This window comes from Neolamprologus multifasciatus, chromosome 2 (assembly GCF_963576455.1).
Source record: "Neolamprologus multifasciatus chromosome 2, fNeoMul1.2, whole genome shotgun sequence".
Lineage (NCBI taxonomy): Eukaryota > Metazoa > Chordata > Actinopteri > Cichliformes > Cichlidae > Neolamprologus > Neolamprologus multifasciatus.
This window is the reverse complement of record NC_140440.1, coordinates 5,703,340-5,719,540: the sequence shown is the minus strand read 5'-3', so window position 1 is coordinate 5,719,540 and position 16,201 is coordinate 5,703,340. Positions and strand designations below refer to the sequence as shown.

General features: G+C 40.2%; 2 protein-coding genes across 2 annotated transcripts; one reads left to right on the top strand and one right to left on the bottom strand.

The window, feature by feature from the left end:
* Window positions 1-1,149: 1,149 nt before the first annotated feature.
* Window positions 1,150-5,571, bottom strand: tmed9 (transmembrane p24 trafficking protein 9). The gene is made up of 5 exons (XM_085133740.1): window positions 5,382-5,571; window positions 4,486-4,586; window positions 3,746-3,871; window positions 3,500-3,646; window positions 1,150-2,542 (listed from the first exon to the last, which is right to left on the bottom strand). Exons 1-5 carry the CDS (start codon window positions 5,569-5,571, stop codon window positions 2,393-2,395), a joined length of 714 nt encoding a protein of 237 aa, XP_084989866.1. The 3' UTR covers window positions 1,150-2,392.
* A 376-nt stretch (window positions 5,572-5,947) lies between these two features.
* Window positions 5,948-10,340, top strand: tmem216 (transmembrane protein 216). Its single transcript, XM_085133769.1, has 6 exons — window positions 5,948-6,021; window positions 7,048-7,061; window positions 7,148-7,241; window positions 7,857-7,949; window positions 8,252-8,453; window positions 8,547-10,340. Exons 1-6 carry the CDS (start codon window positions 6,012-6,014, stop codon window positions 8,560-8,562), a joined length of 429 nt encoding a protein of 142 aa, XP_084989895.1. The 5' UTR covers window positions 5,948-6,011; the 3' UTR covers window positions 8,563-10,340.
* Window positions 10,341-16,201: the final 5,861 nt, after the last annotated feature.

Below are 16,201 nucleotides of genomic sequence, written 5' to 3'. Positions count from 1 at the left end.
GCATGTCGATCTGACATTGATGACATCAGAGCAGCTCACCTGCTCCTTCCTCTTGGTGTCACTGTAGCACCTGGACACTGAGGACACGCCTCCACCTTCACCTCTGTTGACAAAACAGCAGCTAACTTGTTTTTGTTCCTCTTGAGAATGAGATGCATCATTAGTGTCACTCTGGTACAGCAGCAAGTCAAGAATGAAGCCATCCTCAGAAACCCCAATTTGTCAGGTATGTTCTGGATGTGCTGCCTCAGGCTGCCAGCTGTTTGCAGACAACCAAAACCTCGTCAGCCCGAACCTCTGATGAAAAGGCTCATCTTCAACTTCTTGATTTATTAAATCAATTTTAACAGTAATACAGCAAAGAATGCAAATAAATATAGATTAAAATTCACAAAAATCACACATATTCTGGTTATAGCTTAAAATGTCTTTAACAGTTTCCCCCTGCATAAGTCTAATCTCTGGACCGGACTGTATAACGTCAGCAAGATCCTGTGTACTGTTTAATTCTACTGTTGGGTTAGGTGTTTTAAAAAAGGAAGAAAAAGAAACTCAGTGTAAAGCTGAGTAAAGCATCAGATGTCTAAAAACAGACATTATTCTTGTTGTTTTCATTTCAACAACATTTTCAGTAACACAATGAAGAAAGAAAAACTTATAAAGACCTTCAGGATGCCCGGAGATGTGCTGAAAAACAAAGCTTGGCTCTTTGGATGGAAAACAAAGAAATGTGGGGCGGCTCAAAACTTGTGCACAGTACTGAAACACATTGGTCTTTTTTCTGTTTTCATTTATGCTGTTTGAGACGTTTAATGCTGTGTTTTGTTAATAGCAACAGCTTTGATCTTATTTTATTTCCACCATTGTTTTTAATTCCAATCAGAATCTCAAATTTATTCTCAAGTACAAACACATCAAATCAGAATTTAAGCAGAAAATTTGCTTCAACACAAAAGTTTTTATTCTCCACCAACAAAGAAATCCCCGATCACTTTAACTAAAGCAGTAGATTTTATATTAAATACTTGAAAATGTTTGGATTAAACATCCCAAATATATAATAACACTTCTGAGTTTTACACCTTAGACGGTGATTCTTGAAGGTTTATAACAGCAGTTTAAATTTGACTTCATCAACGACAGAAACACTTTGATTTGTTTTAATTTTATTATATTTTGCAGTCACAATACTCAGGTTTCTTTTAAAATATCTTCCCCCTTAAAAGAAAACAATTACTGTATATAAAAACTCTTTTGTGACTTTATGAGCTGTGTTTTGGCGGGAATATTACAAGAATGTCATTTAACCACGCCATCCTTCAAACCAACTAAACTTTATTCTGAGTGCAATCACAGAGTTTCACGTGGACGCTAAATAATAACAAGCCCCTCTCCCGACCCCAAAATATTTCACCATCTGATTTAAACAGGAACATTTCTAAAAACTGAAAACACGACCACCCGTCCTTTATTGTTAAAAAGAAACTAAATCTCATCTGAAAACAGAAAAAATTTGAACTGAGATCAGCGACCATCACCCCGAACGGTCAACCAAAGATATCACATTTCCTTGAAAATTGCCTGAAGCCTCGAACGAGCCCCTGAACTGAAGCAGCTCCAGGAGTCTTTCAGTAAATCAGTTCCGGGACTGATTACAGTGAGCAAAGCCTGCTTCAGATGTTCTCAAAAGCAGCAGACTCGAAACACAGAGGACAGCTGCAGCGACGCCGACCGGCACAAAAAACGCGTACAAACATCCATAACCTGAAAGTAATGTGATGAAGTGAAACATCGAAATAACTCTCAGTGTTTCAGTAAAATAAAATAACACGGTTTCAGATCTTTAATAACGTGAGCGGCAGCGTTAAAATCACGCCCCACTTTTAGTCAGCGTTGCAAAAAAAGAAACCTTTCCCGTCCCCGGTAACGAGTATGCAAACACCGAGATCACACGTCGTCTAAGTAACCATCAGATCTGTGGATTAATGAATGAATCTGGATGATTATTTCTGAGCTCAGATCACACGTATACGTGACTATCGTGTCCCGCAGACCTGCATCGCTATGGGCCAGTAACACATGCTGCGAGCGAGGGGGAGAAAATCTAAAACTGCTCCGCCGCCGGGCGCTGTAATAAATATGGAGGAGAGGGTGGGTCACACATTCCCTGATTGGTCAGGTTAAACGCTCGTCACGATCATGGCTGGTGACGAAAACAGTAACAACAAAAATCTTAAACACGTTTTTCAAGCCAAATCCTGCAGCTGGGTCTTTTCTGCCGCCCGCCACTCAGTACTGCATCCATCAGTAGACACCCCACACACACACACACACACACACACACACACACACACACACACACACACACACACACACACACACAGACTCCAGATTACACCAGCTTCTTGGCCTCGAAGAAGCTCTTCAGGTGTCTCATCTGCCAGATACCGATGGCCACCAGGATCAGGGTCTGGACGATGGACCACCAGAGGACCCGCTGGTTGGTGCTCTCGCTGGTCTGACGGAAACGCTCCTCACGATACTGAGGGAAAAAAAGATGGCAGGGGGCGCCCGTTAAACCTGAACACTGGCATTTTTGACAGCTATGACAATACACAGTGTCTGCACATTTACAGAATTGAGTTTGTAGCAAAAATAATAATAATAACTAAACGCTTTAAACATAAACCTTATATTTGAACTAGGACTACCAAAAACGATTATTTTGATAGTTGACTAGTCACCGATTATTTTTGCGATTAGTCGACTAATCAGCTCATGCATTCACTGGACATAAAATGTACAACTTATTGCACCAGCATGCATCTGCTCTTATATAACTATCATTAGCTTCCAGCTTTAAGTGTTTAAGGTATGTGCTAACTAAAAATAAAGACAAGATGATAGTTTATTCAATTTAAATGAAATCTGCAGATTGTTTCGGAGGAGTTTAATAAACTCGGCCGTCTGCTCCTTGCTATCTAAAATATAACAGGACACCGGAGAATATTCTCGAGCATCTCACACTTCTGATAATCAGTTGTCTGCTTGACGTTTATTCAGCTGTGTAAAAACTATAACTTTAATCTCAGCCAAACCGATTTACTCAGGAACAAATAAAATACTGAAAGCCCTAATTTGAATTAAATGTAGACTCCACTGACAGAAACAGAAAATGGGTTCCTGCTTTTCTACTTTGGTGACTTTTTGTGCTTTAAGTCATAATAAATTTAATGACCAGCTGAGGCAGGAATAGAAGAACACCAGGAGGTAAAACATCTGATTTAATGAATGGAGTCTGGTGGAGAGTACAGGTTTCATGTTGTCAGGAAACTGGTGCTGACAGCAGGTAAAGTGGTGAAAATGTTCTGTTAAACTGATTTTTTTGGGCGTGTACATAATATCAAAGAGCCTGAGAGACGAGCAGCTCTGCTTCATGTTCAGGGTCTTCATGTGTTTCTGACAAAAACAAAAAAGCGCCAAGGTGTTTCTGACTGACCCGCTGGTAGTTCTGCTCCTTCTGGATCTGGTCCACCTGCTCCACCAGCTGTCGGACTCTCAGCTGCAGCTCCGTCAGTTTGTCCTTGGCAGCGATCTCAGCGTAGTTGTTAGCGTGTTCGCCCACCTGGATGTCCAGGTGAACGCGCTGCAACACATCACAAACCGCGGTTATGAACATCACGGAGCAGAACAGAAAGGAATAAACTGCTGAAGCTCTCGTTTGTATGTCTGAGCGTCTCCTCACCAGCATGCCGCCGGCAAACAGCGAGAACTTGGAGGAGTTGGAGTGAAGGCAGATCTGATGTTCTCCAGGTGTGTGCGACGTGAAGGTGAAGCGTCCTTCTGAGCCGTACTGTCGAGACAGAATCACCTGCAGGGAACAAACAAAACATCTTCCACATCAAGCAGAAGTCTCAGCATTTGTACTGTAACTCCTGAGAGCTGAAAGCTGCAGACTGCTCTGAAAACTCAGTTTATTACACTTTTTTCTTCTCCTGCATCGCTGTAATCTCGCAAAGCAAGGAAGCCCCACCCACCTGTTGCTCAAAGCTTTGGCAGCCAATCAGAACAAGTTGGCTTAGAGGCAGAGGAGCTAATACATCTTAATTCATAGTATGAGCTGAAGGAGGAACATTTTAAACTGAACTACTGTGAATCCTGCCAAGCTCCTCGAGCACAGTCCAGGCGTAAAAATACTGCACATATCAAAATATATAAGCTACTCTGAGCTGATTCCCACAGAGGATGGATTCACACATTTGATTTATTTTGTTCCAGGTACCCTTCCTGATGAAATCCCCCCATTTATCCGGGCTTGGGACTGACAGTCTCAGCTTGTGACTTCCTGAGTCTGGGTTTTTCTCTCCTCCTGGTCTTGATCTGAGGACCTTTCACATATGAGGCATATGTGGCTGTACAGTTGAGCATTAACCACGACAGCATGATGCTACATAGACTCTTTAAGTACATGAACTTTATGCTCACCTTGTCATCAGGATCTTTGACTTCCACGAACATGCCGAGACCCTGAGTGGCCGGCAGGTACTCCTCTCTCTGCTTATCATACAGCTGAGTCCGATAGTTACCTGCGCAGAAACAGACACACGGCTTGATTAGTGAGCAGTTTGAATGAATATGGTTTGGACCTGAAACCAACATCAGTTTATCAACTTCCGGTTGAATATGTCGACTTTTTTCTTTATGGTTTAAACTTTATGTTTCAGTAAATGAATAACAGTAAATGCAACAGCAACAGAATTTGCTTTGTTTTCTTTAGAAAACTCCTTCACTATCACAACCTGAAGTTAACTCTCAGTTCACTGCTTTACTTTATCTGCAGATGCATTAGTAAAGGAGGTGCACCTGAAATGATTCCGAATTAACCTTTAACCTGATGAAAATTGTGCAGATTAAGATGCTGAAAGAAAAGCTTCTTTGAACGGACAGATTTCCTGCCAGGCTGATGGTGTGTACCATGTGGGAGTTTCTCTCATTCAAACAGAGGAGGGCTGGTTAACTTTGAGATAAACTTACCTTTAATATAACCTGGATTAAATTATAGAGGAGGATTCAACGGACCAAAGGATCCACTTTAAACTTAGTGTTGATGAATTATTATTTCAACAGCTTTAATGGAAAAATACCTTTATAAAAACTTTAATCACACTTTAAAGTTTAGATTTTTTGCAGGGATTTCCCTTCCTATAAAAATAAATCATGCTATCGTGAACTATTATTTAGAATATTTATTTTAATTAAGTTTAATTTCTTTCGAAAAAGTACACACACATTTGAAGACACGACACACTAAACTTTAGCTGTTAGCTGCTCGGCTAACTAGCTGCTAGCATTATCCTACAGATCCCCCACCCCCCTCTCACCGATAATCATGGTCTCGTCCGGAATCTCCTCGATGAAACATTTCTTCTCGGTCTCTCCGATGTGAAAGTACAGCGCGGAGACGAAGCTGCACAAAACGTTCAGGAGTAAAACTGAAAACAGACACGGCTGCATCCTGATCCGGAGCGACGCCATCTTCCTGCCGGGACACACGGAACTCAAACTGAGCATGCGCCTGTCACAGCAGTGCCACGTAAACCTTTGCGGCACTCTGGCCAATCGGCTAACCGCAGGAGGGTACTGGGTGTCGTAGTTCTAAACGCTCTGGGCTTCTAAAATGAATGATAAATGTTATCATGATTAATCATTTCTTTTTAGTTTTTGTACTTAAAAAAAAATCTAAATGTGCCTTTATGAAACATTGTTTAAAATATATAATATATATTTATTGATTTAATTTAGCAAAGGAAAACAAATATTTCATTTCATGAGTAAAACTGGGTTTTTATTAAAATGCTTTGATGTATACCTGTTATTATTATTTTGCATTACTGTAAGACCAAAATAATCTCGTGGTCTTTTACTGTGAAAGACCAAAGCGGGAAAAAGCCTTTTTCACACATGCGTAGACCAAATCAAACGGTATCCACGGCAACAGGGCCGAAGCGGACATGGCGCCCGGTGAGTGTGAGGTTTTTGTTGTTGATGAATCGGTGATGGTGCAGGGTTAAAGTGTGAAATATTTCATAGGTTAAAGTCAGTGGAGAGTTTACAGGAGAGTGTACTGGTCGAATAAAACTGTATATGGTTATTTATTTTTGAGCAGGCTGAGCGTGGTCAGCGCAGCAAACACGTCAGGTTTCTGTCAGCTCATCAAACCTCAGCAGAGTCAGAGAGACGCTAACATTACTAATAAAGAACCGCAGCACATGTTTGATTTACACAGAAACAGCAGCTGTGGTTCCTTATTTAGTCTCTTCAGTTCAGTTAGTCACATGGAAAACGCCGAAAAAAAGATGCTAAAGCCTAAAAAACAACACATTAAATAATTTCCCCCAGGGCTCAATAAAGTATTCTGATTAAACAGGAAGTTTAAAAATGTCAGTTTTAGTCTGACTTTTGAAAGAGTCCACAGATCTCAGACACTCAGAGCCTGACAACATACCTGAAGCGACTGGCAGTGCATGTTTGTTAAAATTCACAGATGTACGTAGGTTCCTGTCCCTGCAAAGCTCTAAAAGTCAAAACCAGACTCTTAAAGTGCACTGTGAACGACCTGCAGACGTTCTCGCGGAGCTTTAAGACAAGAGAACAAAGAAATTTGAAAATTGTAATAATTCAGAAGTGATGACATAGATGCATGAACGACAATCCCCAGTTCAGACATCCTGGAGCTCAAAGCTGCTTTATAAAGAATAGAATAATACAAGAATATAAATAAATTATTAAATTAATAAATTAAATGCAGTAAAAACAATCACAGACATTAGAAACGTCAAAGATATGACAAAAGAGACAGAAGAAAGAAAGCACACCTGGAAATCTGTGTGTACAACAAAATCACTTAAATAAATATTTAAATATTTTATATCATTAATATTATCAAGATCACCAATACAATCAGCAGGTTAATCAATAATCTGATCTGTCCTGTTTGTGGTCTGTAACTCACTCTTCTGCTTCCTGTTTCCACTTTTTTTCCTGCAGGGAGCCAACCAATCGTATCCTTCACCTGACTCTAACGCAGAGCTGCAGGTCATGTGACTTTGTGTCTGCCATTGTTTCTCCTTGACCTCTTCTTCATCAGCTGTCGTCCGCTCCTCTGCAGGTGCTGTTCTACCTGAACAGCTGGTACTTTGCTGCCTTCTACCTGGCCGAGGTCCTCATGTTCATCTATAAAGGTGTGTGAGAGCATCCTCCTCTTTCTCCTGCAGCGCAGAACTCAGAGACAGTTTGAGAAATGGTGCCATTCACGCAGATGATTACACCGCACAGAGAATTAGGTTTTTTGACCGACTGCTGTGAGCTCAAGCTGAACTGGGACTGAGTTTGAGGTGCACTTGATTTACCGTCGAAGCTTCCAAGCTCAGAAAGCGCACAGTCATAGCCCGGCTACGACTGTGCCGGGCTACAGTCGGAGAGAAATCTGGGTCCTTCAGGAGGTCTGCTGATGTACGCCTAACCCACAAAAGTCTGAACTCAGTCCAAAGTGCTTTTATTTTTTAAGATCGAGACACATTTAACTTTAATTTTTACATTAAAAAAAGCTTAATATCCTGCTTTTGTTGAGCTGCAGCCTGAAACTCACTTTGTTAAGAAGTCATACGTGGGTCCACTGTAGCTGTGGAACTTTATCTAAACAGGTTAAATCCAATTAACAGCCTACACAGTTTAAACCGGAGGAGAGGATTATGATGGTGATGAAGATGATGGTGTTTGTTAGATGGAGAGGCTGATGATGATGGGGGTCATGTTGATGGTGATGATGATGATGTTCTGATGTCTGCTCTCTGCAGGAGTTTTGTTGCCGTACCCGTCAGATAACCTGGTTCTGGACGTCGTGCTGCTGCTGCTTTTCCTCGCTCTTGAGATTCTGCGGATCTTTTATGGTGAGCAAAGTCACGTCTCATTTTGAATAAATCTTTATTCATAACAGGAACGGTCTTTCATGTCCTTTAAGAAGTCAGATAAGATGATTTTTATCTGTCTTGAGTTCATGCTCTGCTGCTCCTGCCATCTCCTACTTAATTCAATTCAATTCAATTTTATTTATATAGCGCCAAATCACAACAACAGTCGCCTCAGACATTTATGTGTCTGACAACAAAGTGCTTCACAAGAACATGTCGTACACACACACATACACAACACGCATGACACAAACTGAGTGTCAAACTGCGTCTCCATCCAGGCTGGAAGGGAAACCTGTGTGAGCGCTCTCTGGCTTCCTGTGTGTCGCTCTTTGTCCTGCTTCCCTGCACCGCGCTCGCCGTGTACTACCTTCTGCTGCAGACCTTCATCCTACGCCTCGAGTTCCTGCTCAACGCCGTGCTGCTCTGCTTCTACGGCCTCGAGTTCCTGCTCGGGCTTATCTCCATATCTGCCTTCTCCAGGTGACGGCGTCCTCGTGTGGGCTTTTTGGATCGGTACAAATCTTAGTCGTTTCTTTAAATACTAAAGTTCATACTTTACGTCTTCTTCCGCAGGGCCAAAGTGTACTGAGGCGCAAACGCCACAGGATGAGTCAGCAGAGCTTTCTGTACACGTTGTAAATATCTGCCATTTTTGATCAAGTTTTTTACCTTCATGAAACTGTTTCTGTAAATAAACTTTCTGATTTCTATGTCACAATTCATTCATCTCCAGTGTTTCCTTTTAAAAGTTTTTCAATCAGAATGAAGTTTAAACTGAAGGTCGGCTCCTTATATCTTTTATATACAGACTATAAACTATTAGCCTTTACAACAAAGGTGTAGTTAGCCAGCTGGTATCTCCATCACGCTCCACCAACACTCCGATCCTCTGGTCCTTGTGATCCCTCTGGATCTCCCGCACCGCCTCCGTCAGCTGCAGCTCCGTCTCACCACCTCCGCAGCTCCCGGTGGCCGCGTGGATGTCCGCATGAACTGTCTGCAACAGGAAGTCGAAGCATTGCTCAGCTTCTTACTGAGATGTTCATGAATGTGTTAAGTAAAACACGCCATCTTGGCGGTCTTTAAAGTAGGGCTGGGTATCGTCACTGATTTCTAGAATCGTTTCGATCCACGATTCGATTTGAATCGGGGAAATTTTGCCTCAGACAGTCAGAAATATATAATTCAGATCATGCATCAGTACATTTCCATATTTTTGTATCTATAAAAAGAAAGCTGACACTTGCGAGACTTTATCAAAGGTGTAAGCATCACAGCAGATTCCTTTGTGTCAAAGTAGCTGAAGATAAAACAGAAAAACATGAAGGAGATTTTCCTGGCCTGGGTTTTTATAACTCAACATATGAACATTACCTGATGCTGCTGAGAGCAAAGTTACAGAAGTTTTATCAGAAACACAGCTAAATTTTGCAATTTTGCATAATTTTAAAAAGTTTAAATTTGTTCAGTAGTGTATTGAATGGCAGAAATGAGGCTTTCTTTTCAGAAGTAAGTAAAAGGAAAAAAACTGGCCGACAGCGCTGTAAACAGCGGTAGACTTGTGCGTAACAAGCAAGCAGAAAACAAATTTTTAACGGGAAACTGTTCTTGAAGTACACTGAGAAAGAGAGAGAGGGAGAGAGCTCTGCATGACGTGTGATTTTATGTGGTGGAAGCAAAACAGCAAAACTAAGAGGGAGACCATTGACTGTAGAAAACATGGACGACGCGACCCCGCCTCCTACCATTGTGCAAAAATGAAGCCAAAATACCCCGCTTGTGGAGGCTGCCATCTTGCAAATTTGGAGCCAGAGTCTGCGCAGTAGTGACTTGAGGTGGAGCGACTGTGTAACGCTCCCGCCCACACACCCGCTGGACGTGACCGCAAACACGCCCCCCCTACACTTTTTACGTAGCCCGGCTGCTCGAGTTTTTTTGCTGGTTTACCGCGACTGACGACTCGTTTAATTAAGGTAAATACAACCATGTCACTGTTATAAAAAAGACACACAGCTTATCATCTTATAGTTCTAAAATCACTCTGTTGTTAATTCGTTAGTTAGCTTAGCCGCTAGCATACGCATTGTGTTGAAGGCTTGTTGCTAGCTAGTTAGCGATGCTACACACCTGCTACTCTTAATAGTCTTCAACACTTATGTTTTTTTTTATCCATTTTTAGACAGCGATGAGATCAGCTGCACACTCCACAGAGGCCCAGAGTTACTGTTAATATCAAAAACATAATGCTGTCCTTTGAGATTTTAACATAAGACTGTGAGTGTAATGGATCTAAAACTGTTTAAATCTTCAGAGCCCTCTACAGCCTGGTAACATGGAGACTTTAAAAACAACAGCAGAAGGTTTCAGTAGTGTAGTCTAATTTGTTCTTTTCATTTAATAATAGAGTCCATATAATATCAACAGCTACATTTACCCTGGAGATAAACTAGTGAGGGAGACCATCAGGACCAAGCTGGGTTTCCTGGGTCCAGAGGTTTGGAGAAACTTCTTCCCTTTCTTTCATCACAGCTGTCCTGTGCCAGAAGTTCTGTTGACCCGCTGTAAGAGGCATCATTTAAGAAACACCAGGAAGACTGAAGCTCATGGCAGTGATCAAGCAGGACTCATGATCTTCACCAGCAGCTCCCTCACAGGGAAATCTTCAGCACTCCTCCGTAGGCCCGCCCCAGGAGATGGATAAACCCAGCATTTCATGAACACTGTGATGGAGACCTTTGTTTTGTGTAATGTTATAAATACTCTGATACTCCCCAGAGGCTCCGGACTTTTACATAAAGATATTATATTCAGTCCTGTACAAAGTTATATATTTAAAAATATGTGATCCTCTCTGGTTACTCTGGTATGAATAACTCTGAATCACTTTATGGTAAATAACACTATCTGCAAAAAACTGTGAAAGAATTCCAGATGACAAGTTTGTAGTTCAACATACAAGTGACGACCTTTGACCTTCATCAGGTTTTATTTAATTGTGTTAGACAAAATCTCATATGCTCTTCATGCAGCTGAGTACATCAAGTGTTTAAAACGGAAGCTGTGCAGGTCTGAGATCAGCAGCTTTGTGAAACACCAAACTGAGGTCCTGTTAATGCTGATATATAGTGACACAGTTACATGAGTGATTAATCCTTTTGTTTTTTGTTGTTTTTGTTTAACTTTATCAATAGAGATTGACAGACCACGTGACTTTCGCGCATTGCATGCCGGTAACTCGTGGCAAAACAATCCAAGTACCACATCAAATGCAAGCATTTGCAGCACCGCAAAACGTTCATTCTCCAGTTCCAATACCTTCTTGCTTTTTCTTTGCCCCCCAAAAAAGTTATGTACAAAACGAAGGAGAACAATGCCGGTCCGTACATATGGAACGCCAGGACTGCCATAATGAATTAATTAAATACACCATTAAATAATTAATTAAATGTGTCAATAATTAATTAAAATGGGAAATAATTAATTAAATAAATAGTTATGACACATGTAATTAATTAATTATTGACACATTTAATTAATTATTTATGTATTTCACATTTTAATTAATTATTGACACATTTAATTAATTATTTATTGACACATTTAATTAATTATTTATGTATTTCACATTTTAATTAATTATTGACACATTTAATTAATTATTTAATGATATATTTATTTATTTCATTTTGGCAGTCCTGGCGCCTGGCTCTCATCATGAAATAATTTTATCTGTCAACCTCACCCATCAAACGCAGGGGGCGGGGTTAACGCTGCCCATGCAGCTTCTCTAACATTTGATTGGTTGCCGTGCAAAGTAAGTCAAAACAGGTCGATCCTAGATAATCGATTGCTTGTGTAGACTTGGGGCAGCCAGGTATCCCAGAATGCATTTCAAATCACAGGCAGCAATGTTGGTGGTGTAGTTTTAAAATACCCCGTTTTTCTGTCACCAACTACACTTTTAACCGTGTTTTAGCCGCGAATGTCGCGTTGTAATCTTCACATGTCGGGTCAGGTTGTCAACCTTTGCAAACATGTTCTATACATGTTTGCAAAGGTGCTCAGATGTTTTCAGAGATTTCAGTAGCTCTGCTAACAGTCAGCATGCAGAGTGCACCGAGGGGGTTACGTTAACCGGTTTGTTTACATATTCCACTCTCCGTGTTCCACGTGTTGCATTCGCAGATTCTCATTTTCACCGAACGATCGTCTCTTTCCACCTGGTCTTGTGTCTCTGTGCTTCTGTAACATAAAGAACGAGCTGACATTTTTCTCACGAAACCAGCGATCAGCTCAACAGACCCTCAGTTTACCTGCATGCATCCTCCTCCTCACCTGTCAGCTGTTTAACACCTGCTGCTAATTCAAGAAACACGCCCACGTTATCTGGTGATAGTCACAGTTTAACTGGGCAGCCGGTGCTCGATATTACGCAACGTCAGCACATTTTTCTGCACAAGATAAGTAAATATAGTTTTTCCCGAGCGCAGAGCTGCTGGAGCTTGTTTCCCAACAGAGCACTTTATTGGCGAACCCACTTCATCAGCGGCTGATGTCCAATCACCGGCACAGCTTTGAAACCTCAGCTGAGTTTTAGCTCTCAGTAGTTAAACGCTGGACTTAATTCACTCAGGTTCTGTCTGTCGGGTCACGTTTACTTCGCTGTTTTATTTACAACTGAGCAAATCGGTTTGGCTGAGGTTAAAGTTACGTTTCATAACTGCACAGTTTTACAGACGTTTAATGGTTCACTGGCACATGTGTTAGACTGAACCATTCGCTTTTCTTTATCTGGTGTGTTTTGGATTTAACAGTAAATTTTGAGATTAAACTGACTTTTAAAATGTTTTTATACAAAGAGGAAAGAGAAGGCGCATTTCCACCGAGAGGAGCAGAGTTTCCAACTACATGTTCATAATGCAGACTGCAACCTGGACAGAAATATTATATCATCTGTTTTTAATAGGTTTTCTAAGCACCAGCGATCTGTTAGAATTTTTAGAGTTTACTTAACTAAAAATAAATGAGGTTAACATATAATTTGTGTGATTTTTTTCTCTCTCTCTCTTTTTATTTATTTATTTATTTTTTTGCTTTTTCGGTCATGTTATGTTTAACTGTCAAAGGTTTGTTACAAACTATGAAACACATGGTGCAGACTTCTGGATGTTAGAAGAAAACTAATACTGCTAATAAGGCAGGAAGGTGTCCTTTAAAACTAAACATGTTAGTAGGACTTTAGTATTTATATCATAGTTTATGAAATAGCACGTGTATTTCAGTAATAGCCTACTGATTTCAGTGTAGTGGTGAACAGTCACACAGCTCACGTGGGTGTTATCTGTGATACTCCTTAACTATAATTTATCCAGGTTAACTTCAGTTAACTCTGAGCGGCTGGATCGACGGAGGTCAGACAACAATTTTACATGTATGATCTTAAAACAGGACACAGCCATTATCCGTCCTGGCCTCATATCAAATGTGAACGCAGACTGAGTCTATGTTTGACGATTGCTTTATATCTAATCTTCCTCTCAAACATTTAAACAGTCTGCAGCTGAGGGAATACAAACTCAAATTGTCGGAACAGGTTTGCTCGTTTCTTGCGTTCATTTGGTAATTTATTAAATGTATAACTGTTATAACTGCTGAGTCTCTTACGCTGATGAAAATGCAGAAAACACAGATCACGAACACCTGTTCAACCAATCGCTTTCATTCCACTTTGACAAACTGACGCGTTCATCTCTGTTACAGTGTTGCGTTAGACTGCTATATTTTTGTGTTCTTTATGCTGTAGATTTTCACGTCTCTGGAATAGTTGGCAGTACTAAGGATGCTTTTCTGTAAAATCATATTGATATGACCCGTGAATTATTCGTAGATGACAGTTAGATTAGTCAGCTGGGAAACTCTGTGTTACCTCAGAGAGCTGAAGATATCGTGGATATGCTGACCTCGCTCTGTGGTGTACAGGTCCATTTACCCTCATGATTAATATTCACAATAAAAATATTAGCCGAACATCATGAAGTCTGTATGTGTGTCATAGTTTCGAACAACCTTTGTACAGTTAAAGCCAGCAGTTACTACATGAGGAAACACCAACGTTATCTCTTTTATGCGTTTATACACAGGTCACACTGATTACTGAACAAAAACCCAAAGATCAGCTGTTAATCGAATTTATTTGCTCTCTCTCCTCCTTAAACATGTTTTTAATGTTAGTTATAATTCAGAATTATACTGAAACATGTATGACGAACATCAGGAAATAAAACCCTGATAAATATAACCTCAGTAAAAGAAGTCCGTGTCAGCGGGGGTTATTACAGCTGTGTACCGGGGCCTGAGCTTTGTCGGTGGTAATAACAGCTCGTTTGCTTGTGAGGCGAGCGGGTCTATCCACGCTTTGCCGTGAGACTGGGCAGACATCTCCGAAATCATCGAAGCACTTTTGCAAAGAGGCTCTATCTTGAGAAACCGACCAGACACATGAGGATTAAACCACTACATTCTCGGCTAAAAAAATATTAAAACTGTATTTGGTGACACACATAAACAGGGTTTTCAAAGTTCAGTTCTGTTAGTTTCCACATGCTGGTTGTTGTGTGCTAAAAACAATGGCCACCAGGCCAAAGCAATGGTTTTGAGTCGATCAGCGTTAACCCCGCCCCCTGCGTTTGATGGGTGAGGTTGACAGATAAAATTATTTCATGATGAGAGCCAGGCGCCAGGACTGCCAAAATGAAATAAATAAATATATCATTAAATAATTAATTAAATGTGTCAATAATTAATTAAAATGTGAAATACATAAATAATTAATTAAATGTGTCAATAATTAATTAATTAAATGTGTCAATAATTAATTAAATGTGTCAATAATTAATTAAAATGTGAAATACATAAATAATTAATTAAATGTGTCAATAATTAATTAATTACATGTGTCATAACTATTTATTTAATTAATTATTTCCCATTTTAATTAATTATTGACACATTTAATTAATTATTTAATGGTGTATTTAATTAATTCATTATGGCAGTCCTGGCGTTCCATACGTACAAACACAGACTTGATGAAAAGGCAAAGAAAAGATACGAGGAAAAAAATCAAAGGAGTGAAAGGGTTATACCCTTACGAGCACACAGAGTGGACAAAATACGTTAGCGTGCTTCCCAAGTTTCACCACGCTCATATTTATAATCATACGGTTCTTGGAGTGAGTGCATACACTCATGAAGTTTAGTAACTTCAGGTCACTGCAACAAGCCCAGGTACAGTTTATCGACGGATGGGTACAGGACCATGAAATGCACCGTGTAGAACGAAAGACCATCGTACATATCATAAGTTTACCAGTCTCACAAATCGTCTTCATAAATACACATTCGTTTATTAATAGGACCTTTGAGCTCAACGGTAATTAATTAGTAGTGGAAATAATTTCTGGTTCGCATTACAGAAATGTAGCAGTGACAATAATATTGTATGCTGTAATCGTACTGGGCAATTAGTGATAGCATAACGCCACAATTTCTGTTCAGCGCCAGACTTGCTTGTATCCTATATAACCAATTATGTTATGAAAAATGACGTATTAACTACAACAAAACACTGACCTTTGTGGAAATGCTTGGAGCAGACTAACCTGTGAGCTGGAGTGTTCTGGGACGTTATATTTGGTCTTTGAATGGCTGTAATCCAGGCCATCTGTCGCCTCTTTTTACTTCAGAAACATGGCTCGAATAATTTCTCTTCAACGATGTAATCCGATAAAAAAAACGATCTCTTTACCCGTCGGCTTCCCGTGGCTGTCATGTGACCGGCTATTGCAGTTAATAATACAACAGCTTCTTGACAGTTTTTTGTGTTTCTTTTTATCGCTGTGTAACTGATTTCAATTGAAAGCCTGCGTGCGCTAGTACCTCTTGCCACGAGTTCCCAGAATTCTTTGCGGTTTTACCCTTGAATGACGTCACATTTTCAATCTCTATAAAACAGCTGCAGCTTTCACTACAGTACGTGTGGTACTTTAACCTTTGTACTGTTTTCATCAGTTCATTTTACAGTTAACATATGAACATGTTGGATGATCTGTCTGCTGTCACTCGATGGGGCTGAGGTCTGAATCTGAGGGCAGCTCCTGTAATCACAAAGACAACAGAACCATCAAACTCAGATATAAATAAATACATTTTAAATAAATTTTATCCCT

Bases quoted from the DNA above. Each gene is read 5' to 3' on its own strand.
- tmed9 (XM_085133740.1), bottom strand. From the start codon at position 5,571: ATGCTCAGTTTGAGTTCCGTGTGTCCCGGCAGGAAGATGGCGTCGCTC. The intron at 3,647-3,745 runs GTGAGGAGACGC...GATGTGTTGCAG, and splicing joins TGTTTGCCGGCGGCATGCTG to CGCGTTCACCTGGACATCCA. The intron at 2,543-3,499 runs GTCAGTCAGAAA...TTTTTCCCTCAG, and splicing joins AGGAGCAGAACTACCAGCGG to TATCGTGAGGAGCGTTTCCG.
- tmem216 (XM_085133769.1), top strand. The intron at 7,242-7,856 runs GTGTGTGAGAGC...TGCTCTCTGCAG, and splicing joins CCTCATGTTCATCTATAAAG to GAGTTTTGTTGCCGTACCCG. The intron at 7,950-8,251 runs GTGAGCAAAGTC...GTCTCCATCCAG, and splicing joins GATTCTGCGGATCTTTTATG to GCTGGAAGGGAAACCTGTGT.